Source organism: Mobula birostris, chromosome 17, assembly GCF_030028105.1.
Source record: "Mobula birostris isolate sMobBir1 chromosome 17, sMobBir1.hap1, whole genome shotgun sequence".
Taxonomy (NCBI): domain Eukaryota; kingdom Metazoa; phylum Chordata; class Chondrichthyes; order Myliobatiformes; family Myliobatidae; genus Mobula; species Mobula birostris.
The window spans coordinates 46,418,788-46,442,928 of record NC_092386.1 but is presented as its reverse complement, the minus strand read 5'-3'; the positions used below and the strand labels follow the sequence as shown (position 1 = coordinate 46,442,928).

General features: G+C 39.1%; 1 protein-coding gene across 3 annotated transcripts in view; it reads left to right on the top strand.

The window, feature by feature from the left end:
- Positions 1-24,141, top strand: part of LOC140211655 (dual specificity protein phosphatase CDC14A-like) — a 105,367-nt gene that overhangs the window by 48,919 nt on the left and 32,307 nt on the right. For all 3 annotated transcript variants that reach the window (XR_011889539.1, XM_072281652.1, XM_072281653.1), the window contains exons 6-12: positions 9,344-9,410; positions 9,846-9,908; positions 10,012-10,099; positions 12,936-13,166; positions 15,738-15,876; positions 17,832-17,997; positions 20,930-21,048. Coding sequence is in view for 2 of the 3 variants with exons in the window: in XM_072281652.1 (XP_072137753.1) it covers positions 9,344-9,410; positions 9,846-9,908; positions 10,012-10,099; positions 12,936-13,166; positions 15,738-15,876; positions 17,832-17,997; positions 20,930-21,048 (873 nt within the window). In the remaining variant the exon portion in view is untranslated. The remainder of the gene's footprint in view (positions 1-9,343; positions 9,411-9,845; positions 9,909-10,011; positions 10,100-12,935; positions 13,167-15,737; positions 15,877-17,831; positions 17,998-20,929; positions 21,049-24,141) is intronic.

Genomic DNA, 24,141 nt, shown 5'->3' with positions numbered 1-24,141 from the left:
GGCTGAATAATTGTTCCCTGCAACAAGGTGCTCCTAACGAGGGGTGATGGGAGTCAGCAATACTCGAAGGGGGTTCCTTATGTCCAGTCTATTACGCAATTTAGTTTTCGTTGCATTCATTGCAAAGATATGTTGGAAATGGAAGCAACGTTTTCGGTGCTTTCGTGGCTGTCTCAGGATATTTAGCCTTGACTTTGATCCGGAATGCCGGTACAGATGTTATGTCAAACATACTTTTCAGCCCGCCGTCATTTGCAAGCTCGAGGAGTTGATCTCCTTCCCGCGCTGACATGGAGGACGTGCGGGTAATGACCTTGCATGCGTTCAAGCTCAACAGTGGGTGTGTCAGGGAATGAGGAAAGATGCCAAAGAACACTGGTCAAAGAACACTGAGGCTGCCTACAAGAAGGGCCAGAGCCGTCTCTATTTCCTGAGGAGACTGAGGACCTTTAACATCTGCCAGATGATGCTGGCGATGTTCTACAAGTCTGTGGTGGCCAGTGCTATCATGTTTGCTGTTGTGTGCTGGGGCAGCAGGCTGAGGGTGGCAGACACCAACAGATTCAACAAACTCATTCGTAAGGCCAGTGATGTTGTGGGGATGGAACTGGACTCTCTCACGGTGGTGTCTGAAAAGAGGATGCTGTCTAAGTTGCATGCCATCTTGGTCAATGTCTCCCATCCACTACATAATGTACTGGGTGGGCACAGGAGTACATTCAGCCAGAGTCTCATTCCACCAAGATGCAACACAGAGCGTTATAGGAAGTCATTCCTGCCTGTGGCCATCAAACTTTACAACTTCTCACTGGGAGGAGCAGACATCCTGAGCCAATAGGTTGATCCTGGACTTATTTCATAATTTACTGGCATAATTTACATATTACTATTTAACTATTTATGGTTCTATTACTATTTATTATTTATGGAGCAACTGTAACGAAAACCAATTTCCCCCGGGGTTAATAAAGTACGACTATGACTATGCAGCTGACTCATATCGCCAAATTATATCGTTTCCTCGCGGCCCGGTAGCGCATGCTTTGCGGCCCGGTAGCGCATGCTTTGCGGCCTGGTACCAGTCTGCAGCCGGGTGGCTGGGGACCCCTGCCTTACACCATGAACCGTTGCACAACAAAGGACAAACCTCTGATTGGAAAGCAGATTGGACCATGGAAGAACCATGTTTCTCAGAAGTGTAAAAGTGTCGAAACCAGTGGTATGACTACAATAGTTTTCGTAGGCAATGTATCCAAGAAAGCTTCTGTTATGTTAATCAGGCAGTTACCTGCGAAATATGGCTTGCTCTTAAGCTGAAAGAGAGTCCAAGGAGCTTCAGGAAAGTTGCAAGCATTCAGCTTTTGCAAATATAAAAAACCAGACTCTACTCTGCGTGCATTAAGGTTAATGCATGAACTTCAAGTGAGAAACAAAAAGTTGCTTGTAAAACTAGATGCAAAGACCAAAGCCCAGCTGGATGAATGGAAGGCAATAAAGAAAGGAGTTAATGGAGATACGTAAACAGAGGGTTCATCAGATGATGTTGTGGATGAGGATACCAAGAGAAGAGATCAGATCTTAAGGGGAGCAATAGAAGGATTAATAAGAGAATACTCCAGTGAAGTAAATGGACCTTCCCAAGATCAAGATCCACGAACTAGAAGAAGAAAAAGGAGGGAAGAGATGGAGGTAAAGAATAGTGCAAAAGAGAGAAGGAATGTGAGAAAGAAAAAGAAACAGACTGAAGTAGATCCAAAGAGAGAAAAGGAGAAGAAGGTGTCCAGAGCTGTCAGAACAACTTCCTGTGGTCTGAGTCAACCTCCTACAATCATCACGGCGGATGCCCCAGAACCTGAGATTGTTTTCACAGACACAAGTCTCACCTGCCAAGCAGAGTGTTCCCCCTTGTTAGGAATGATGTTATCCCACAAGAGTAGGAAGTTCTCCACCGTGATTAAACCTTTAAGCCTGAATGGGACAATTTAAAATTTGCTACGTTGTGGATGTCTGTACATAGTAGTTACATTAGATAATATATTGTGTATGTAGTTGAAACGCATTCTCTATTGAATTGCAGTTTATAGCTAAGCAGGGAGGAGTGTTGAATATTTAATATTTCAATAATATTTTGGTAATCTTTTTTTCTATTTTTATAAGTAATCTTGTATGTACACTGGTTGATTAAGCATTCTTGTTCATTTAAATACTTTGTTATGGGTTATATGCATAAATACATTTCATACATCATCATGCTACCACATGATATGTATGCATCTTGCTAAAAGTAAAATCGAAGTTACACCCCTGTTTTCAGACCCCCTGCATCTTTCTTGAATTAGTTTAATGTTTTGAAGTTACAAAACATAATAGAATCAAACATACTTTTTTGAATTGGAAATTCATTATTTGGAAGCACGTTGATTGAGCTGGCTTAGTCCTCGGCTGTTTTGGTTTGTTTTCAAGTAACCCCTACATGCTGTTTCATAGTTTTTGTAGCTGAACAAGTATGTACGGTAGCTGCCAGTTGTATCTTTCAAATCAGAATCAGGTTTATTATCGTCGGCATTTTTCGTGAAATTTGTTAAATTAGCAGCAGCAGTTCAATGCAATGCAATACATAATATAGAAGAAGAAGAAACAAAGGTAAAATAAGAAAAAATAAGTTTACAGTATATGTATATTGAATAGATTAAAATCATGCAAAAAACAGAAATAGTGTACTGTATATTAAAGTGAGGTAGAGTTCACGGGTTCAATGTCTGTTCAGAAATCGGATGGCAGAGGGGAAGAAGCTGTTCCTGAACTGCTGAGTGTGTGCCTTCAGGTCTCTGTACCTCCTTCCCGATGGTAACAGTGAGAAAAGGGCATGCCCTGGGTGCTGGAGGTCCTTAATAATGGATTGTGTCTTTCTGAGATACCGCTCCTTGAAGATGTCCTGGGTACTTTGTAGGCTAGTACCCAAGATGGAGCTGACTAAATTCACAACCCTCTGCAGCTTCTTTCGGTCCTGTGCAGTAGCCACCCCCGCAATACTAGACAGTGATGCAGCCTGTCAGATGCTCCCCATGGTACATTTATAGAAGTTTTTGAGTGTATTTGTTGACATACCAAATCTCTTCGAACTCCTAATGTCGTTGTATTTCCTTCTTTATAACTGCATTGATATGTTGGGACCAGGTTAGATCCTCAAGAGATCTTGACACCCGGGAACTTGAAACTGCTCACTCTCTCCACTTCTGATCCCTCTAGGAGGATTGGTGTGTTTTCCTTTGTCTTGCCCTTCCTGAAGTCCAGAATCAGCTTTTTCATCTTACTGACGTTGAATGCCAGGTTGTTGCTGCGACACCACTCCACTAGTTGGTATATCTCGCTCCTGTACGCCCTCTCCTCTCCATCTGAGATTGTGGTTGTATCATCAGCAAATTTATAGATGGTATTTGAGCTAAGCCTAGCCACACAGTCACGTGTATATAGAGAGTAGAGCAGGGGGCCAAGCACATACCCCTGAGGCGCACCAGTTTTGATCGTCAGTGAGGAGGAGATATTATCACTAATCCGCACAGATTGTGGTCTTCCGGTTAGGAAGTTGAGGATCCAATTGCCAAGGGAGGTACAGAGGCCCAGGTTCTGTAACTTCTCAATCAGGATTGTGGGAATGATGGTGTTAAATGCTGAGCTATCCTCAACGAACAGCATTCTGACATAGGTGTTTGTGTTGCCCAGGTGGTGTAAGGCCGTGTGAAGAGCCATTGAGATTGCATCTGCCGTTGACCTATTGTGGCAATAGGCAAATTGCAGTTGGTCCAGGTCCTTGCTGAGGCAGGAGCTGAGTCTAGTCATGACCAAACTCTCAAAGCATTTTATCACTGTAGATGTGAGTGCTGCCGGGCGATATTCATTAAGGCAGCTCACATTATTCTTCTTAGACACAGGTATAATTGTTGCCTTTTTGAAGCAAGTGGGAACTTCCGCCCATAGGGAGTTTGAACCATATCCAAAGTGAGTCATTTTTAACCTTATTTTAGATTTAACAACTTTGTAAATAATTCCAGACATCTAAATATTATTTCTCTTTTATTGAATGCTGTTGGGCATGCAATATTAAATTTGTAGGAGGATACTTTTTAGAATTTGCTTTTCAATTGGGGAAACAATTAGAGTAAAGGAAAGAAGAGGGATTACATAGCAGTGTTGATGTTTTGCAAATCAACCGTTCAGCCACATTACAACAAAATGGGCAATGATCAGAGTTATTGAGGATCAATTTCATTAGTGTCTTCAGTGGTCGTACCTTGTAGATAAGTGAAGGACTTCTACAGAAATTCACTCCATGTCTGGAAGTCATTGCTGGATCAGTTATTTCTGTGTGGAGGTTCTTTATGGTCCAAATACACCAGGGCCGGATTAAGCTAGTGCAGGGCCTGTAGCATATGTTATAAAGGGGCTCTAAATTTAAAAAATGCACATAAGTATTAAAACATAAATTATTTACTTGCATAGTAAAGTAATTCAATTTTTTCATTTGCTATACAGTACAGCCAGATAATGACAAATGTCTGACACTTCAGTAATAGTATTACTTACATGTAGGTATCAATTTCAAATGTGAAAAGTACAAAATTACAATTTAAAAGTTACATTTTCTAGATTTGGCATGAGCAAATTTGTTGATGATACTGGAAGTGTCTATTTCACACGGAAGTTCATGTTCAGTGCTCATTAGACTGAGATTGTTCAATCTGTTTTGACCCATGGTGCTCCTTAGTTCATTTTTAATCCTTTTCAGTTTTGAAAATGAGCATTCTCCACTGCATTTGGTAACCATGAGTGACAAATAGATGCACAAGGTGTTTTCTACATTTAGAAAACATGACTCCAAAGAATTGTCAGTTATCAAACGGTACAACTGTAACTCTACAAGGTCTTGTTTGGTGCCAATATGAGAAGCAAGATCAGTTTTCGACAGTTCAGTAAACTGCACAAATTCTTCATCAAGACTTTCTTCCAGATCTGATTTAATAAGATTTGATGACCTCTTTACGATCTCTTCAGATATAAACGACTGTAACTGATGAAGGAATCCAAAAACACGATTTGCCTTTAGATAAGCTTTCTGCCTTTTTGACAGGGCAGAAAGCAAGCTGTCAATAATGGCAAGAAATGTTTGGCTTTTAATCTTCTGAGAAGGCATTTGAGATTCAACAAGTGGATCAAGAGTGCTGGAACCACTGAAATCATCATACGCGTAATTTTGCTTGTGTTTTCTTCGAGTTTGTTGTTGATAATCTTCACACTTAGATCCTTGGCTTTTTGCTCAGTGTTTGAAAAAGTAGACCACATAGCTTGAATATACTGGAATTTAAAAGGATAAAAGGAGATCTGATTGAAACATATAAGGTTATTAAGGGATTGGACACGCTAGAGGCAGGAAACATATTCCTGATGTTGGGGGAGTCCATAACCAGAGGCCACAATTTGAGAATAAGGGGTAGGCCATGTAGAACGGAGTTAAGGAAAAACTTTTTCACCCAGAAAGTTGTGGATCTGGTGGAATGCTCTGCCTCAGAAGGCAGTGGAGGCCAATTCTCTGGATGCTTTCAAGAAAGAGTTAGATAGAGCTCTTAATGATAGTGGAGTCAAGGGATATGGGGAGAAGGCAGGAACGGGGTACTGATTGTGGATGATCACAGTGAATGGCGGTGCTGGCTCGAAGGGCCGAATGGCCTACTCCTGCACCTATTGTCTATTGTATATCCATGCAAAGATTCATAGACTGCACAAGCTGTGTTCAAGTCTTGGCCAGAAGATCGCAAAGAAGCACTGGTCATTTGAAAATGCTGTAATGCTTGATCCCACAATATGACCATTATTCCTGTTTCCAGCTTTATCATGGTTGAAAGTAGTCCACAAGCCTATTGTCGACACTCTGCCTTCTTACTTGAAATGTCATCCAAGACTTGTTTTATTGCAGAAAAGCTGTGTAAAAGTGCTTTTGTTGCATCTGCACCAGCTGACCACCTGGTATCTGACATTCTTTTCACAATGGGCAAATGAGCACCACCATCAGATAATGCAGCAGAAAGGAGATCCCACCGATAAGTAGAAGCAGAAAAAAATGTGTACGGGCTTTCTACAAATTGAAAGAAAATTAATGCTTCTTGACAACATTCAACAGCATATTTTCCAACCAAATTTAGTGAATGTGCAAAACATGGAATGTAATCCGCAAACTCATTCAGCTCTTTAATTCGTGCTTGTAAGCCACTATACTTGCCACTCATGTTGCTGGCATTGTCATAACTTTGACCATGGCAGTCTTTTATATCAATGTCATTTTCCTTTAAAAAGTCAAGTAAACTTTGAGTGAGCTGTTCAGCACTATGACCTTCCATATCTAAAAACCTCACAAAGCTGGTCCAGAGGGCAAAACATAGCGCACAGTCAAAGTCAGCGTCGCACCCTCCAGCAGCGTAACAGTGCACGCTGCAGCGGCTTGGGAGTGTGGGAGATAGCACAAAGGTCACCACGACACAGCAAGGAGCCAACACACGCCTGCACACACATACCATGCAGCATGCAGCCCCCCCCCCCGACATGAAAACAACAGCATTGCCAGATCGTCGTGAGAATATGGTGAGATGCTGATTTCACCGGACTGCAGCTTGCAAGCATTTAGTGCAGGGCCTGTAGCATATGCTACTTTTGCTACTAGGTTAATCCGGCACTGAAATACACCTACCATTTTTGATCAAGCTAGTCTTAACTTGCAAAACAAAACTGCAGCTCAGTAATAATGGGGCACAGCTAAGTGTACCATATATCCACAGTCCCCTTAATCTTGACACACTTGCTTCCAGTAGTGTGCTGTCACCAGTGCTGAGAGAATAGTGTCCTAATGGCAGCTCCAGTTGCATAGAATGTATAGTGCTGTGCAAAAGTCTTAGGCACATGTAAAAATAAATCTGTAAAGTGAAATGCATTCAAAAATAATGAAAAGTTTCTAAATATCAAAAAAACTACTATAAAGAGCAGTAAACAGTTAAAAAAAACTATAATCAATATTTAATGTAAGCACCATTTACAGGTGGAAAAAGAATTTCGGGATGTATATTGCTTAAATTTCTCTGACATTAAATGTACCTATTGAAACCTTTGCCTTTAAAACTGCATCCATTTTCTTAGGTATACTGTTGTGCAGTTGTAAAAGAAATTTTGCTTATAGGTTGTTTTAGGCATCTTGGAGAACTTGCCACAGTTCTTCAGCAGACTATGGCTGCCTTGCTTGCATCTGTCTCTCTAGGTAATCCCAGACAGCCTCAATGATGTTGAGATCAGGGCTCTGTTGACGTCATACCATCTATTGCAGAACTCCTTGTTCTTTTCACTGAAGATAGTTCTTTATGACCTTGGCTGTGTGTTTGTAGTCATTGTTCTGCTGCAGAATATAGTTAGGACCCATCAGACCCCTCCTTGATGGTATTCATGATGGATGAGAATCTGCTTATACTTCTCAGCATTGGGGATTCCATTAATTCTGATCAGATCACCAACACCATTTTCAGAAATGCAGTCCCAAACCTACAGGGACCCTCTGCCATGTTTTACTGCTGGCTGCACTTATCCATGTAGCACTCTCCAGCTCTTCTACAAACTACCTCCTGTTTGAGCCAAATATTTCAAATTTTGACTTGTCAGTTCGGAGTATGTGCTGCCATTGTTCAACACCCCAATCCTTGTGTTTTGTGCGTAGGTGAGTTGCTTGGCTTTTTGGCTCTTCCATTAAGATCACTTCTGATAAGGCTTCTCCAGACAGTGGGGTGTACTTGAGTTCCAGTAGTTTCTGCGAGTTCAGAGCTGATAGGAGTGCTGGATTTCTGGTTTAGAAGGGACATGAGTTTGATGTCGCTCTTGTCTGCTGCACTCAGTTTCCCTGGCTGACCCCTGCATTTCTGGTCCTCAACCTTGCCTGTTTCTTTGTGCTTCTTAAGAAGAGCTTGCACAGCACATCTTGAAACTCCTGCCTGCTGCAAAATTTCTGCTTGGGAGAGACCTTGCTGATGCAGGATGACCATCTTGTGTCTCATTACTATGCTCACTCTTGCCCCGGTGTAAGAATTGATTATTTGAAGGTTAACCTGTCACATCTACCGCACCCTTACATTTTAATTTGTTGGTCCTTTGCCCAGTTCAATTTCTTCTCCATCCTTTTCATTTTCAGTTAATCAGTTCAGTTCATTTAACTCAATATGTCATTCATCATTAGCACCTGTTTGTTATCTTGTTTAATCATACACTGGGCTATATACCTACAAAGTAATCAAGGTTTTATTTGAAAAGTGGTCTATTACTTAATGTTACTTTTTTTAGCGAAATACAAAAAAACTCTAACATTTAATTTTTTAGACAATGTATGTTTGGAAATCAAAAATTTACTCTTTACTACTGACACTAATGCAGAAGATAAAAAATAAACATCTAAAACAAAATTTATATAAAAAATCTAGGTTGCCTAAGACATTTGCACAGAACTGTATATGAGGAATACAGATAAGCACAATAAAAGATAAAGCTAAATGTACTTGCATGGAAATGCACACACATCACAAGACCAGACACAGGGAGCACAGATTATATTACTACAGTGATATGCAGGTTAAGTTATACTATCATTCTGTTCCAGTTCCTGAACTTTACAACTCAGGAGTGATTTTGATGGGAGTGTCCACACACAGCACCCTAGAGTTGTATTGATTAGCATTGAGTGGAAATATGTGCCAGATTGCAGATTTCTAGCTGAAAGTTGGAGATAAAGATAATATGTGTGAAGATGTCCAAATGATGAGTGATAAGTTTTTATATATATCCATGTTTCTTCTTTGTAATTAGTCGTACATGTTCAGGTGTTCCTTGCTTGGTGGTCTTTGAGATTGCATTAGGTTATAAGCAGAAAAACTCAAGTAATCTTGGTTTAATATTGAAATACTAGTCATTATGTGTGGCTTCTACAGAAACTGAAGTTGCAAATTTGTAAAGCTTCCGTAGTCACTAAAAATCTGTAGAAATGAAAACTGTGGTATCTTTGCAATGTTTTTTTTTCAGTTCGTACACAGTAGTGATTAGATCAATTTTAGAGTAGCAAATGTGTCAGGATTAGTAAAGAAATGAAATGATAGTTCCAGGTGAACAAAATGCTTAAATGTCATATTGCAGGCATGAATGGGTTTAAAAACAGAAGCTCCAGATATCAATCGCTGACTATGAATATTATGCAACATACTGTTTGTTTATAGAAGAAATATGACTTGTTCACTTTTTGATTAGCTTAACATGTTTCTTATTACAGAGATGCCTCATTTGGCACGTGCACATATAAGCTAACAGTTCTGGATTGTTTACTTGCTGTTAGTAAGGTAAGATGCTGAATCAATAACTAACATGGCATTTTGCTTTTTCATTGATTGTCACGCAAGGTTTAATAATGAACCTCGTTAATAATGGTTTGAAGAAGCTTTTGTCAACCTAGACTTTGCACATCAGTTAAAAACTCAAAATAAAATTGATGACTCATCCTTGAAATATTCTTATTTCCTCCCATTGCTATCAAGTAGCACTATTTTGAGTGCATTCCAAAGGTTCACCTCAATTATCCTCCCAAAATATTTACTTCAGGAATTCACTGCTCTGTGCATGAAGTGCATCTGAAATTTGTACTGAAATGGAAATACGAATTGGTATCTATACAAACTGACAAATATCAAATTCAATGCAGATTTCAGGAAGCAGTTAATTTACTTGTTACACTGCTAGAATTAACTATTAATCTGTTAACGTACACTTTTTTTTAGGCTGTGCAATATGATTTCTTCAATTTTAATACATTTGACGTAGATGAATATGAACATTATGAGGTTAGTGTTTTTTTATTGTATTAGGAGATTACTTTTTCTGATGGATTTACCTCAAGACTAACAAACTTTCATGAATAAATAACTGCCTTTAACTTCATTGCAGAGGGCAGAAAACGGAGATTTTAACTGGATTATTCCCAGCAAGTTCTTGGCCTTCAGTGGACCACATCCAAAGAGCAAAGTAGAAAATGGTAGGTGTTGAATCACGTCACTGCTCAGCCTTGAATGTGGTACTCAATTATTAAATAATGCTCGAGATATCCCTGTAATATTTGTCCAATGATTTTTAATTTCAAGATGCTATGGTGGTATTTTATTTGATGCAAGTATTAACTGAGGTGCACTACATGTTAAGTATGTGCTGGATAAGGACAGAATAAATTGTTCATGGGGTTAGATGAAAGAGCATGTAGTGTAGTGGTTCATGCAACATTAATCTATTGATTTAGATTTGTTCAGATGATAAGCTTGTTTAAATATTGTAAATATTTTAAAACTTTGATGTAACTCTGTTTATTGCTCTCCTGAGTGGCCATGAATCTATCACTTTTGGTAAATATTCATCTCATCCAAATCTCCACCACTTTCATTAAATTAAGGCACCAAATCTTATACACCAGTCACTATTTAACTGACATCACTGACTTTGTCCCGAAGTTCTTCAAATTTGAAACTCTTACCCCTTGTGTTTAAATCTACTTAGTTCTGTAAGCTAATGCATAGTCTTTACATTGTCATCCAGAACCCTACCCTTTTGTTTCCAGTTCCTCCCCTTCCCCTTCCCCTTTTAGCTTTATTCCTGAATATTTTACCTAAACTGTTGCTGCAACATCATCTTTTGCACCCTATTTAAAAATAAATATCTCTATTAACTTTGGTTTAATATAAATTATTTAAGGAATATGTCAAACATGTTTTTTTCTGCTGGTAATCTTTTAAGTTAGTTGAATAATTTTGATCATAGGGAGGGTGAGGAATCTCTCTTTTCATCTCCAAGAACCAAATAGATAATTGGATCTTCAAGATTATGCTGGAAGCATAATAATACTTGAATTTTGAATGTAGTTTATTCCCATCTTTGGTGTTTAATTCTCCCCCATCTATACTAGTTGCTCTGTTCTTGCATTGGAGCAGCAAATCTATCATTTGAACACTCCCATACTTGTAAGTCTCTTGTATCTGACACAAAATGCTGGAGGAACTCAGCAGGTCAGGCAGCATCTTTGGAGAGGATTAAAGAGTCAACGTTTTGGGCTGAGACTCTTCATCAGAACTTCATGGTTGCTGACTTACTGAGCTCTGTTACAAAAATATTTTTTACACTCCTACTAAGATCACAGATGCAAACTTTAAGATGAATACAGTGACTTTTCAACTAAGCATGATCTTATGCAGCAAGCACTGCATTGTTTAAATCAGCTGACTTTGCACTGGACATATAGTCTCACTTTGTGGATTCCAGCTGCTGTAAATTTTCGTACCATCCCTGTTAAAGAAGCTGAGTGCACCTCCATGTTTCTCAGCAATTAGCCTTCACGTTGTTGGTAACTGATAGTTTCCTCCTCCATCATCACCACTCCTGTAGGATTGCAAACATCCTCCACTGCAATCCAATCCATTTGTGTGGAAAAATACTGATCTGCATTTCAAACGTCGCTTTGGAGGAAAAAAAAATTGAAGAATAGCCAGTGTTCATGAAACTTTGAATGTTATCCTAGCAGCAGGTATATTCCTAGAGCTCAGAATTTTATTCAGAGGATTGTAATCTTTAAGTGTTGAACATCATGTATTTCACTTCTACATCATCCTGGGGAGAACCTCATCCATATTTCCAGGCTCGACTGTAGAAAGTCCTACTTTTTGGCCTCCTTTCCTCTAAATTCAAACTCTGCTACCCATTTAAGAGTCAAAAATGATAAGTCCAGCTCACCCATCACCCCATAATTAATGTTTTATATTTTCTTTTGACAACTCTCTCATCCACCACTACCTCCAGTGCTTAGAGCTGGCAATTCTCCTTCCTACATTTAAATAATTTCATCGCCTCTTTGCTCCTTACCTTTCTGTTCTCTCTCAGCCCTGCAGTAGCATCACTTTTGCACTCTGCATTCTTAAATCTAGCTTCTTGAATATTGCAGGTCTCCCAACAACTCAAAGTCCTGCTCTCAGCTACCTAGGCCATTTGCTCTGGATTCTCCCCAAGTTCCTCCTCCTCTTTTAAGACTTGATGTTCTCCCAAAATCTCGTCTAGCTCATTTTTTTTTGCCACCCACACCTATATTGTCAACGAACAAGTTACTGATGTTGAATTTACTCCCCATATTTTCCGAAGATTGTTAACCACATTGAGATCATTGATAACATTCCATTCCAGGTGTAACAGTGCTTTTCCATGTTCACTGATTTAGTCCTGAGGCCTCACTGAGAGGGAGGTCCTGCACACCAAACACATTTCCAAATTGCTGCTTCTGAAGCAAGCCAGAAACACATAACTGCTGTCGTAACTTCCTTCTGAGTTCAAATGAGAGGCAGAAATTGTGAAAGATTTGATTGAAAAGTTTTCTGCAAGGGACTTTAATGAAGAGATAAAAATTATTACTTATAGAAAGTGGTTGATTTGTGTTCTAAATTTGCAGAGTCTTTGTAAACAAGGCTTGAACAGTTTGCAGAGATAAAAGAATTAAAAAGAAGCAGGAGTACTCCCTTTCAGACAGCTACTTCACTTGGTGCAGTCACAAATGATCCTTTATCAAAATACCATAACTTGCTTTCACCCTATATCCCTTGATGTTTTACATCTAGAAATCTGTCCATCTACTACTTAAGTATATTCAGTGAAATAGCTGGTGACTGTTTGTTGCATAAATTGTTATTGTAAGATTAAAGGCCATTTTTTCCAAGTACTTTATCAGAATGTAGAAGCTTTGTATTGTTAGCAATTTTTAAGTGTACTAGTGTTGCGCCTGGAATCATTTTAAAAGTTGTCAAACTTAATCAACATATCATTTCTCTTCCTTATTGAATTAGGCTACCCTCTGCATGCTCCAGAGGCCTATTTCCAGTACTTTCGAAAACACAACGTCACCACAATTATTCGTTTGAATAAGAAAATGTATGATGCCAAGCGATTCACAGATGCTCGTTTTGACCACTATGATCTCTTCTTTGTGGATGGGAGTACCCCTAGTGATACTATAGTCAAAAAGTTCTTGAGTATCTGTGAGAATGCAAAGGGTATTGTTGCTGTGCACTGTAAAGGTATGGTTCCTCATTAACATTTACAGTGTTGATAATGGCATTAATATCGTAGCATATTTACTTAAAAAGAATTTTGTAAAGGAAAACTTAAGTGTTTACATATAAGCACAAGTAGAGACTAATCAACATCTGAAATTAAATCTGGACCAGTGGAGGGTCATGATTAGGATTCTTCATCTTTCACAACACTGATTGGGCAAAGTGTATTTTCTATTCCTTGACGTTTGGATAATGTATTCTAGTTGAAAAATGCAACTTCTGACATTTTAAAATATTAGCGACAGTGGTTGTTACTTTCAGTTCTTCACTCTCCAGAGTCTTTCCACTATCCATCAGACACGTCAGGAGTGTGATAGGATGCTCCTTCCTTACATTCTTGGATATAGAACTGCGAGAAAATGAGGCCGGAGAAATAATAACTGGGATGAGGAAATGGCAGATGAAATAAATGAGAATTTTGAGTCAGTCTTCACTGTGGAAGATACTAGCAGTGTGCCTGATGTGAAGGGTGTGAGGGAAGAGAAATGAATGCAATTACTATGACAAGGGAGAAGGTGCTCAAAAAGCTGAAAGACCCAAGGGTACATAAGTCACCCAGACCAGATGAACTGCACCCTAGGGTTCTGAAAGAGCTAGCAGTAGAGATTGTGGAGGCATCTTTCAAAAATCATTGGACTCTGGCATGGTGCCAGAGGACTGGAAAATTGCAAATACCACTCCACTCTTTAAGGAAGGCAGCAGAAAGGAAATTACAGACCAGATAGCCTGATTTCAGTGTTGTAGTCAGTTGTTAAGGATGAAGTTATGCAGTACTTGGTGACACAGGATAAGACAGGACAAAGTCTACATGGTTTCCTTAAGGGAAAACCTTGCCTGACAATCCTGTTGGAATTCTTTGAGGAGATTTCAAGTAGGATAAATAAAAGGGATGCAATAGATGTTGTATATTTGGACTTTCAGAAGGCCTTTGACAAGGTGCCACACATGAGGCTGCTTACCAAGTTAAGAGCCCATGGTATTACAGGAAAGTTACTAACATGGTTAGAGCATTGGCTGATTGATAGGAGGCAATGAGTAGGAATAAAAGGATCCTTTTCTGGTTGGCTGCCAGTGACCAGTGGTGTTCTGCAGGGGTCGGTGTTGAGACTGCTTCTTTTTGTGCTGTATCTCAGTGATTTAGATGATGGAATAGATAGCTTTGTTGCCAAGTTTGCAGATGATATGAAGGTTGGTGGAGGGGCAGGTAGTGTTGAGGAAACAGGAAGGTTGCAGAAGGACTTAGATTAGGAGAATGGGCAAGAAAGAAATACAATGTTGGAAAATGCATAGTCTTGTACTTTGGTAGTAGAAATAAATGACTATTTTCTAAATGGTGATAAAATCCAAAAATCTGAGATGCAAAGGGACTTGGGAGTCCTTGTGCAGAACATCCTAAAAGTTAACTTGCAGGGAGAGTTGGTGGTAAGGAAGGCAAATGCAATGTTAGCATTCATTTCAAGAGGTCTAGAATACAAGAGCAGGGATGTGATGCTGAGGCTTTATAAGGCACTAGTGAGGCCTCACCTTGAGTATGGTGAACAGTTTTTGGCTCCTCATCTAAGAAAAGATGTGCTGGCATTGGAGAGGGTCCAGAGGAGGTTCACAAGGATGATTCTTGAAATGAGAGGGTTATCTATGAGGAAGGCTTGATAGTTCTGCGTCTGTACTCACTGGAATTTAGAAAGATGGGGGTATCTCATTGAAACCTTTTGAATATTGGAAGGCTTAGACAGAGTAGATGTGGAAAGGATGTTTCCCATGGTGGGGGAGTCTAGGACAAGAGGGCACAGCCTCAGAATTGGAGTGTCCATTTAAAACAGAGATGTGGAGAAATTTCCTCAGCCAGGGGGTGGTGAATTTGTGGAATTTGTTACCACAGGCAGCTGTGGAGGGCAGGTCATTGGGTGTATTTAAGGCAGAGCTTGATAGGTTCTTGATTGGACATGACATCAAAGGTTATGGGGAGAAGGCCAGGAAGTGGGACTGAGGAGGGGAAAAAGGAACAGTCATGATTGAATGGTGGAGCAGATGGTGGGACACATGGTCTAATTCTGCTCCTATGCCTTATGGTCTTGTGTTTGAGTGCATCTCCAAGAAGGTCGATGTCCAGAGTAAAACAGGCAACCTGACTGGGACATCATTCCCACCCTTCAGTGCTGGTGCATAGTGAGCGACCATCTAAAGTCTAGCCTCCTGACCATGATGCGTGCTCTTGTGCATTGAGTTGCCGCCACAGGATTGGCTGATTATATAATTGCATTAACGAGCAGGTGTACAGAGGTACCTAATAAAGTAGCCACTGTGTGTATCTCCCAATTCTGCAGCATGGTTAGATCATAATGGAGCATGGCACTTGCAGCAATGGATGTTCCATTTTGTACTTTGGCTTTAAGAAACATGAGAAGTAGTCAATTTTTTATGAACTGAATTTTTTTTTCTAGTTAAAGCCTTTTAGCAAATTCTGCATACTTAATACATTTTTAAGTTTTCAGACACAAAAAAATGACTTGTAACTTCTTTGAAATGTTTTAGCTGGCTTAGGTCGAACTGGTACTCTTATAGCATGTTATATCATGAAGCACTACAGATTAACAGCAGCAGAAGCCATTGCCTGGATCAGAATATGTCGACCAGGATCAGTTATAGGACCTCAGCAGCACTTTTTAGAAGAGTGAGTAAATGCCAATCTTATTAGCAACTAATGTTAAACATGTTTTTCAGCCATAGCTGATCTCTGCTTTGAAATTGTTGGAAAAGTTCAACAGGTCAGGCAGCACTGGTGGACCTGAGCTGCTGATTATTGCTAGTGTTTTACTGTACGTTTTATCTCTGAGTTCTGCATTGTTTTGCTTTTAGTTTCCCAATATGTATTTGATCTTTATTTGCAAATGTTAAAATTAATGGCTTTTTTAAATATAGTGCCATCATGTTGGTATTGTGCATTGAGAAGGTGAATACAAGCTTAAGATTATAGATCTTGAGAAGAGCTTCCATACCACGAAATTTGCTGGTGGGAAAAGTTCTAGAGGGAGAAGAGAATGTTAGAAAGCAGGTCAAAGTCCTTAATCTGTTCTTACCAATTACTTCTGAAGGGGTCAGGGGCCTGTTACCGCATCAGAACTGGAGAGCCAAAGAGTTGCCTCCTTTATTGGATTGTACTAAGTAATAGATTTGAAAGATTCTTATGCGACACATGGTCCTTGGACAGTGAAGGTCACACACATTTCTTTTCAGTTGTTCACTATCTCCATAATTATTGTTTCTGATTTATGAAGACCACCCCCTCTCCTCCCACCCAATGAAGAACAAATACGTGAAAGGTAAGAACTGGGTAAGGATCAGCATCAGTCCCTCCTTGATTTACTACAAATGTTCATTTTCCACGTAGAGTATACCATTCGCTGTCTGCAGCTCAAATCATCAGCTTCAAATTAAAATATACTAAAGCTGAAAAATTCCATTACAAAAGTAACTTTCCCTTTGGAGCATCTTAATGTGACAATGTAAAGTTTACCAATCACAAAACATAAAAACAGTCCCTTCAAACCATCAAGTGCTCAGTTAAACTAATCCCATTTTATCCTCCTCACACTCTGATCAGTTTCAATCTCTATTACTGTAATCACCTCGGGTAGTTTACAGTTGCTGATTAACCCACCAATTTGCTATTGGGTGTGGAATGAAACAGGAGCAAACTCATGGTGTTACATGGAGTTTCTGCAAGCTTCACATAAGCAGTGCTGGAGGACAGGACTGAATCCCAATCACTGGAGCTGCTTCTTGCTCTGCTAGTTATGCCTCTGTGCTTAGTCTGAAGGTCAGTCAGCATCTTCATCTGCTTTCATGAATGATGTGTGAAGTATCAGTGAATAAAATGGAGATGCCTCAATTAAACTCAGCACTTCAACAAAGTTTAAAATAAAACTGAAAATATTGGAAATACTCAGGAGTTTCTGGTTTTATTTTCAGCATCATAGCATTCTGATTTTGGATTATTGTTTAAAGTTTATTTCATTATATCATTGATACATTACCCAAACCCCCAAAGATCATCAGTAAAAAAGATCATTCTTTTTTTTTCAGATTTTCATTTGGGTCCTGTGCACTTGTTCTTTATTCTCATGACATGTTTTCTTTATATTTGTGACAAGGAGAATAAAGTGCACAGGATCCCACAGAAAAACTGGGGGGAGAAAGGTAGGAAAAATGGCATATATGAAAAACATGGTATTCTGTGCAAATTGTTCATTGTGAAACTAGATTTTTGTGGTTTGGAGAATAGCTATCAATACAAATTCTAATATCTAGGTAAAGGTCTTTTTTGTAAGAAAACTGTTGGCGTCAGACGGCTTGATATTAGCGTTTTTCTGTCAGTTGTTTGAAAGCTAATAGGAATGCATGGAAAACTGAATATATTAAATTCTACTAATCAATGGTGGCATGTAAAACAATTACATATAATTTCAGTTTAACGGGGAGCACAGGAAATAAGACTTGGCATCTTGTCAGAAGAAAGATAAATATTCTGGGTAGTTTCTGAAATAAGAGATGTAGAACAAATGAAGAACCTTTTACAGTCCCCTGTACTTGACATCCTTGCTTTAAATTGTTTGTTATGTTTGGCAGGAAACAAGTTAGCCTGTGGACCCAGGGTGACCTGTTCCGTGCAAAAGTTAAAGAACAGATGAATGGAAGAGAGAAGGTTGGCGTTACTAGGATCCTTTCTGGAGTTGATGACATTTCCATCAGTGATGACCAGAATAGGATGTGTGATGAACAAGAAAGTCACATGGTATGTTTAAAAAAAAAAATTGGAACAAGATTTGACCATTACATTGAGAATAAAACACATTTTGAAATAAGTCATGTCATTCCCTTTACTTAGCAGTAACATTCAACAGTTCTCATTCACTTACCACGCTAAAGCAAATTATTTTAGGGTTTTAATGCAGTCTTCATCTACAGTGGTAGGAGAGACTTAAATTGTAGCCCTTCTGTATGGAGCCCTTGTAGTAGTTCCCCCCATCTTTAGTGTATTTCAGACTTTTGAGCATGCCAGTGTGCAGTCTGGAACGCTAATGAGTTTCCAGCAAACCACAGGCTATTTTCGTAGTACTGTAGGTTTCCCAGCAACAAATAATATTTGTCTTAGTGTGTGTCCTGAGTACAGACCCTACATCACACAGTCCTGTGTCGTGTAACTGTTTTGGACAAATACCTCTGCAGCTTATCCCGGCTCTTGCAGAATGGATTCAGACTGAGTAGCTGTCCTGACAGCAGTGTGCGCATCTCCAGTGTTTAAATCATACAGGAATGATGGACCTTCCTCACAACTAGCCAGCTGCTTTTTTGAAAGGGCATTCAGTCGGATAATGAGAATTTTCCTAAGTATACTGTATTCATAATAGTTGAGGCATGTTATTGTGTTCATTCACTGTACAAGGCAATTCAGTACACTCATTTACTGTTTGTCAACATTATTTATCTTTCATCCACAAATATACTACATTAGTGAAATGTTTGAGAAACTGTTTCACAGGGCCCAGCCCTTCGATGTCCTGTGGCAGCTCCAATCGTTGAATAATGTTAATCTTGTTTATATCAATTTGTTCATTAAAGCTCAACACTTTACAATCATACTGTACTAAAGCTGCATATAAAATCATGTTCACAATATTACTTAATTACTTCATGTTACTGAACAACTTTTTCTAAACAATGGTGAAATCACCCTTCTAAGTGTTCCTAAAAGCAAAATGGTGTGGCAGTGATTCAGATCCTTTTGTTGTTGTGTCCTACTGGAATTCTGTCCTTTGTCCTCCTGCCTATCTTCCTCTCTCTCCTCCTCTAAGAGTGATTATAACATGTACCTCTTTGACATCATTCCTGATACTCCCTTGTGACAGCTGTTTTTGACAATGCTTCTGATGTTTTTCCACCTTAAAGACACCTGAATTGGTATGGTAAGTGGAAGAAGGGGATAGTTATTACACAATTTTCACTTAAAAAAAAAAAATATAATTCTTTCATGGTTTGAAAGTATTTTGATAATTGGTAACCAACAGAAAAGGAAGTTATTATGGTGGTATTGCTTGCATTAATGTTATAATTGACAAGGCTGTTTAGAAGGATTGGTGTGCTGTTCAATCTTAGGATTCATCTAGATGTTGCCTCAAATATGCTCAGCACTGTTGACCAGAATTTAGAATCAACACTGTCTCTGCTAAGAAATTTAGTCCAATTGATTGAGAGGTGCTCTAACCAGGAAACATATGGCTTCTGCAAGGATATTGGAAAATTGGGACCACAATCTTGTGCATGGCTCCTGCTGATACTTCATGGGAGCTGCCAACAGAGGGCACAAGGTGTACCGCATGCACCCAGTGCTGAGTTGAAATCAAGTCAGTGTCCGAGTTTCATTTCCAATAACAAATTAGTTTCTGTACTGCATTTTGATCTAATGTAGGTCCCAGGTGTCTTGGAAATACATTTAACGCAATTCAGGCTGAGCCAAGAGCAAAGTATGGATGGACGGATAGAGAAGTAAGGAGGTACAAGAATTTAAGAATTAAATTGGAGTTTGCATCCACAGGTAGAGCAAAACAAAATGGAAAATTTTAAAGGCCAAGCCAGAGGAACAGAGGATAAGAGAGATGTGCTTGAGGGAGGTTAGGGGTGGGCATGAGGGAATAGATGGAGGGGCTTAAATGGGTAAATAAGAATTTTCAATTTGGGAATAGAGAATTGGGTAGCTTTGGAGTGATGAATAAGTGAGACTTGATTGAGTGCTTTAGAATCCCTCTGACTGAGGCAGAGGTATGTGCTTCATTATGGGCTAGCCAGAAATATTGAGCACCACTAAACTGTGTTGAAGAGGATAAAATAAATTCAAAGTCAGGCTAAATCTTTTTAATCTTCATTATATAACATTTATAACCTTTTAAATTCACTCTGTGTGTTGTTTCCGAGTAATGAATAAAGTGCAAATGCCCGCTGAGGCCACTCTCAGGTTGGAGGAGCAACACCTCATATTCCATCTGGGTAGCGTCCAGTTTGATGGCGTGAATATTAATTTTCCCCTCCCCCTTCTCTCTTCTTCCATTCTTCCATCTGAGTCCCTTTTACCTCTTCACTTGCCTATCACTTCCTCCTGGTGCCCCTCCTCCTTCCCCTTCTCATCTTGTCCACTCTCGTCTCCTATCAGATCCGCTCTTTTTCAGCCCTTCAGCACTTCACCTTTTCTGACTTCTCTCGTCATTGCCCCTTCCCACCCATCTGGCTTCACATATCACTTGCTAGCTTGTAACCCTTCTCCCCCGCGCCCCCCCCCCACTTGCAGTCTGGGTGAAGGGTCTTGGCCTGAAACTTTGTTTATTCCACTCCATAGATGCTACCTGACCTGCTGAGTTTCTCCAGTATTTTGTATGTGTTACTGAGAGCTTTAGCTAGGAAACTGAAGCGGCAAGGCATATGACTATATCTTTTTCTGTAATTTGTATGTAAAACGCTGATGGTTGCAGATTTTAATCAAGAATCAATTTTGCACTTTTAAGTTATTAGGTTTAAAAATGGTAAATTATTTTAGTCATGTATAATGTCAATAGGAAATGACATTTGTGGGCTTCTACCCTGATAAGATTGTGATTTTCTGGTCTTTTGTAATGGTAATTAATGTGACATTTCCTATTAAATGTTCTGATTTTTAATTTCTCCTTTCTCTGCAGTACAATGATAATGACAATGATGATCATTACCCTAATAAAAATGAAATGACACAAGGCGATAAGCTCAGGGTGTTGAAAAGCAGAAGACCAGCTAGAGCTGTAAACACTGGATCATTAAAGTGAGTATCTTTGTAGGGATATTAGGTCTGTCAAAATTGGAGGTTTGCACTTGATGACTTGAGCAAGAAATACTTTTAGATCCAGATAAAGAAATCACGTTTCTGGAGAGTGGAAAACACCTCAATTGTAGATAATTAACACCCATGTCATACACTCCTGAAACAAAAAATACAAAAAGCTGCAAAGTAAACAACCCTTCTTTGTGGCCCATTTGTGTGCCTTAGGGACAGTATCAAGAACTTCACAATTTTACAATGGCTGTCAATGTGACTCCCTTCAGTCATTGTTGCAGCCTTCAGATGAATGCCAGTTTGACTGAGATTTTTTTTTGGGTGACATTGCACTGTTCGGAGTTGTACAGGGGCTTGCCGAGAAGAGTTTCATGTGGTTCCCTGAGAAACAAAGTGAGGTACAAAGTTTCATCCCAATAGCCTGAGTCGAGAAGGCCTAATCTGAGGTGGGAGAACTGCACACTAACCCACTGTATCATTTAGATGTGGTTATTGCAGTAGAGTTGTTAAATGAGAATTAACAAGAAAAGCTGAGTAACTAAATGGTCAACCATTTATGAGGTTATGCCCTTCAATTTTAGACTCTTTGGTCAGAGAAAACAGCTATTGATTATAGCAGACCAGAGTATTGTTGCCCCCAAACAGAATGCTGTAGTGTTCAACTATGTTACCTCTTCCTTCTCTGAAATATTAAAAATATACACTACACTACCTTGGGTTAAAAATGTTTGCTCTTGCTTCATGGAGATAAAAACTGGTTGTTAATACTTGGTTTGTTGGTCTTCATTAAAATCATAAACTATTATTTACTCCCCTTCTCCAGTCCCTCTGGAATAATGATTAATGCCCTATTTGCCTTTGTAAACACCTCCTGTGCCAGAATGCTGAGATTTAATGTACTACTATATCCAATCTGACCAAATGGCAACATTTACTAATCTTTCTCTACTGGCAAGAGAATTCTGTTCACTATCTCTGCACCTAGAACTCAAAGGAGTAGGCCACATGCACATTTAAACATTGTTTTTTCATTTAACCATTAATTTTCAATAAACACACTGTATTTCTGGCATGTTTATTGAATCATCTACCATGAGGATATTTGTTAAGTAACTCAGTGTTTTCCCCATTCTGATTTCTTTGTCTCTAAGATCCTTTTATTACTTGCACTGTTCTCTCGTTTTATTCTCATAAAAGCATGTTTCTGATTTTTCTGTATTTCTTGTTTTCCTAGTTTTCATAAATGTTCAGTTGTGCATGAATTAAAAAGATATACCATCCATGGCTCAGACTTGCAATCAACTTTATTACTTTGGCTCAAGATTGTGCCAGAATTGTCATTTGAAAAATTTAGTGGACAACTTGAATGGAAGTAATTTACTAAATTAACAACATCAACCTATTGATTCAATGATATTTTTTAGGGCCTGCATTCAAAATGTTGTTCTTGGTGAAAGCGTTATTGAACCCACTAAAGTGAAAAATATTTTTGGTATGAGAGATGAAATGGATGAAATAAAACCTTTTGATGCTACCAGTATATACTTAGAAATGTTTTTGTGAGCATACTGGCTGAATTGTGTTTGATTGTGAATGTACATGGTGTTTTAGTGTTGTGACGAAAGTCTTTTGCAAGCACTGCCTTATTATTGATTTGTCTTCTGTACAAATATCCCAATTTCAACGTTTTGATTAGTAATTCAGCTGAGTTCAACCTTGATGACAAGGATTAGTTTCCTTGGTCACATAGAAGCAACTTCACCATGATTCTCTATCTAAGCCCTAGTTGGTGTATTGTCCCAAAAAAATCGCAGAAGTAGATCATTTGCCTCACAGTTGAGTAGATTTCTCTTAAATCAAAGAATATAATTTGGAGTAAAATCACTGGAAGGTAATTGCATTTCATGTAAGCATATGCAAGGGAGGAACTTGTACATTTTTCATTTTAGGAGTATATGGCTTTTGATATTCAGTATTACAGAACATATTTGGGATAGATAATAAAGACAATCTCCTATATGGTTATTAAATAACTTAACTATGGGCATTGCTGACAAGATCAGCATTTACTGCCTATCATTAATTGTTCTTGAAAGTGGTAGGCAACTCCTTTCCTAAATTCCAACAGGGCTATTAGATGGGAGGTTTCTGGCTTTTGACCCACCAATGATGAAGAATGAGTGGTTATCTTTCCAAGTCGAAATGAAATGTTAATTGAACTTTGGCCTGGAGATGGTCATCTTCCAGATGCTTTGTCCTCAGAGACTGTGGGCTTGGGGAAATGCAGTTGAGGAAGCATTAATGAATTTTGCATTTTGTGATGGCAGTGTGCTGGTGACGGAGAAAATAAATAACTAAGTAATATTTAAAGTTTCAAATCCCAAGTGAGCAGATTTTTTTTTTATTTCCTGGATGCTGTCATTCTTCATTGGTAAAGTTGGCATCAGACAGGTAGAAAATGTCTCATCACATGCCTGACCCTGCCGGCAGTTTAGGGAACTGGACAGCCATTGAAAGAGCAGGACTCTCTCTGCGTTGCTTCCAGTGTCACATGCTAGTGAGTATAGGAAGAGAAGGATAGGTCAGACGAACGGGTGGTGCAGGGTTTTAGATTCCTGAATCAGTAGGACTATTTCCAGGAGAAGTGGGACCTGTACAGGCAGGACAGGTTGCATTTTAACCAAAGTGAAACTAACTCCTTGCTGGGACATTTGTTGGTGTTCTTGAGGAAGGTTTAACCTGAGATGACAGGGGAAGAGGGCTCACAGTAGGCGTTCAGATGGAAAGGTTCAATTATCTAGATGAGAAATAGTCCAACTGGCAGAAAACTTGAGTGCACATAGGGAATTCAAAGCTCAATTGAGTCGATTTAGTACAGTAAATATCACCAGTAAAGTAGATGAACTCAATGCTTTAATAAACATAAGAATCCATGATACTGCTGCCATCACTGAGAGATGGTTGAAGGACAGATAGGGCTGGCAACTCAATATCCCAGGATATAGAATTTTCAGGCAAGGAAGGACAGAGTAAAAGGGGAACAGGTACAGAGTTGATCAGATTTGCATTACCTGTGTACAG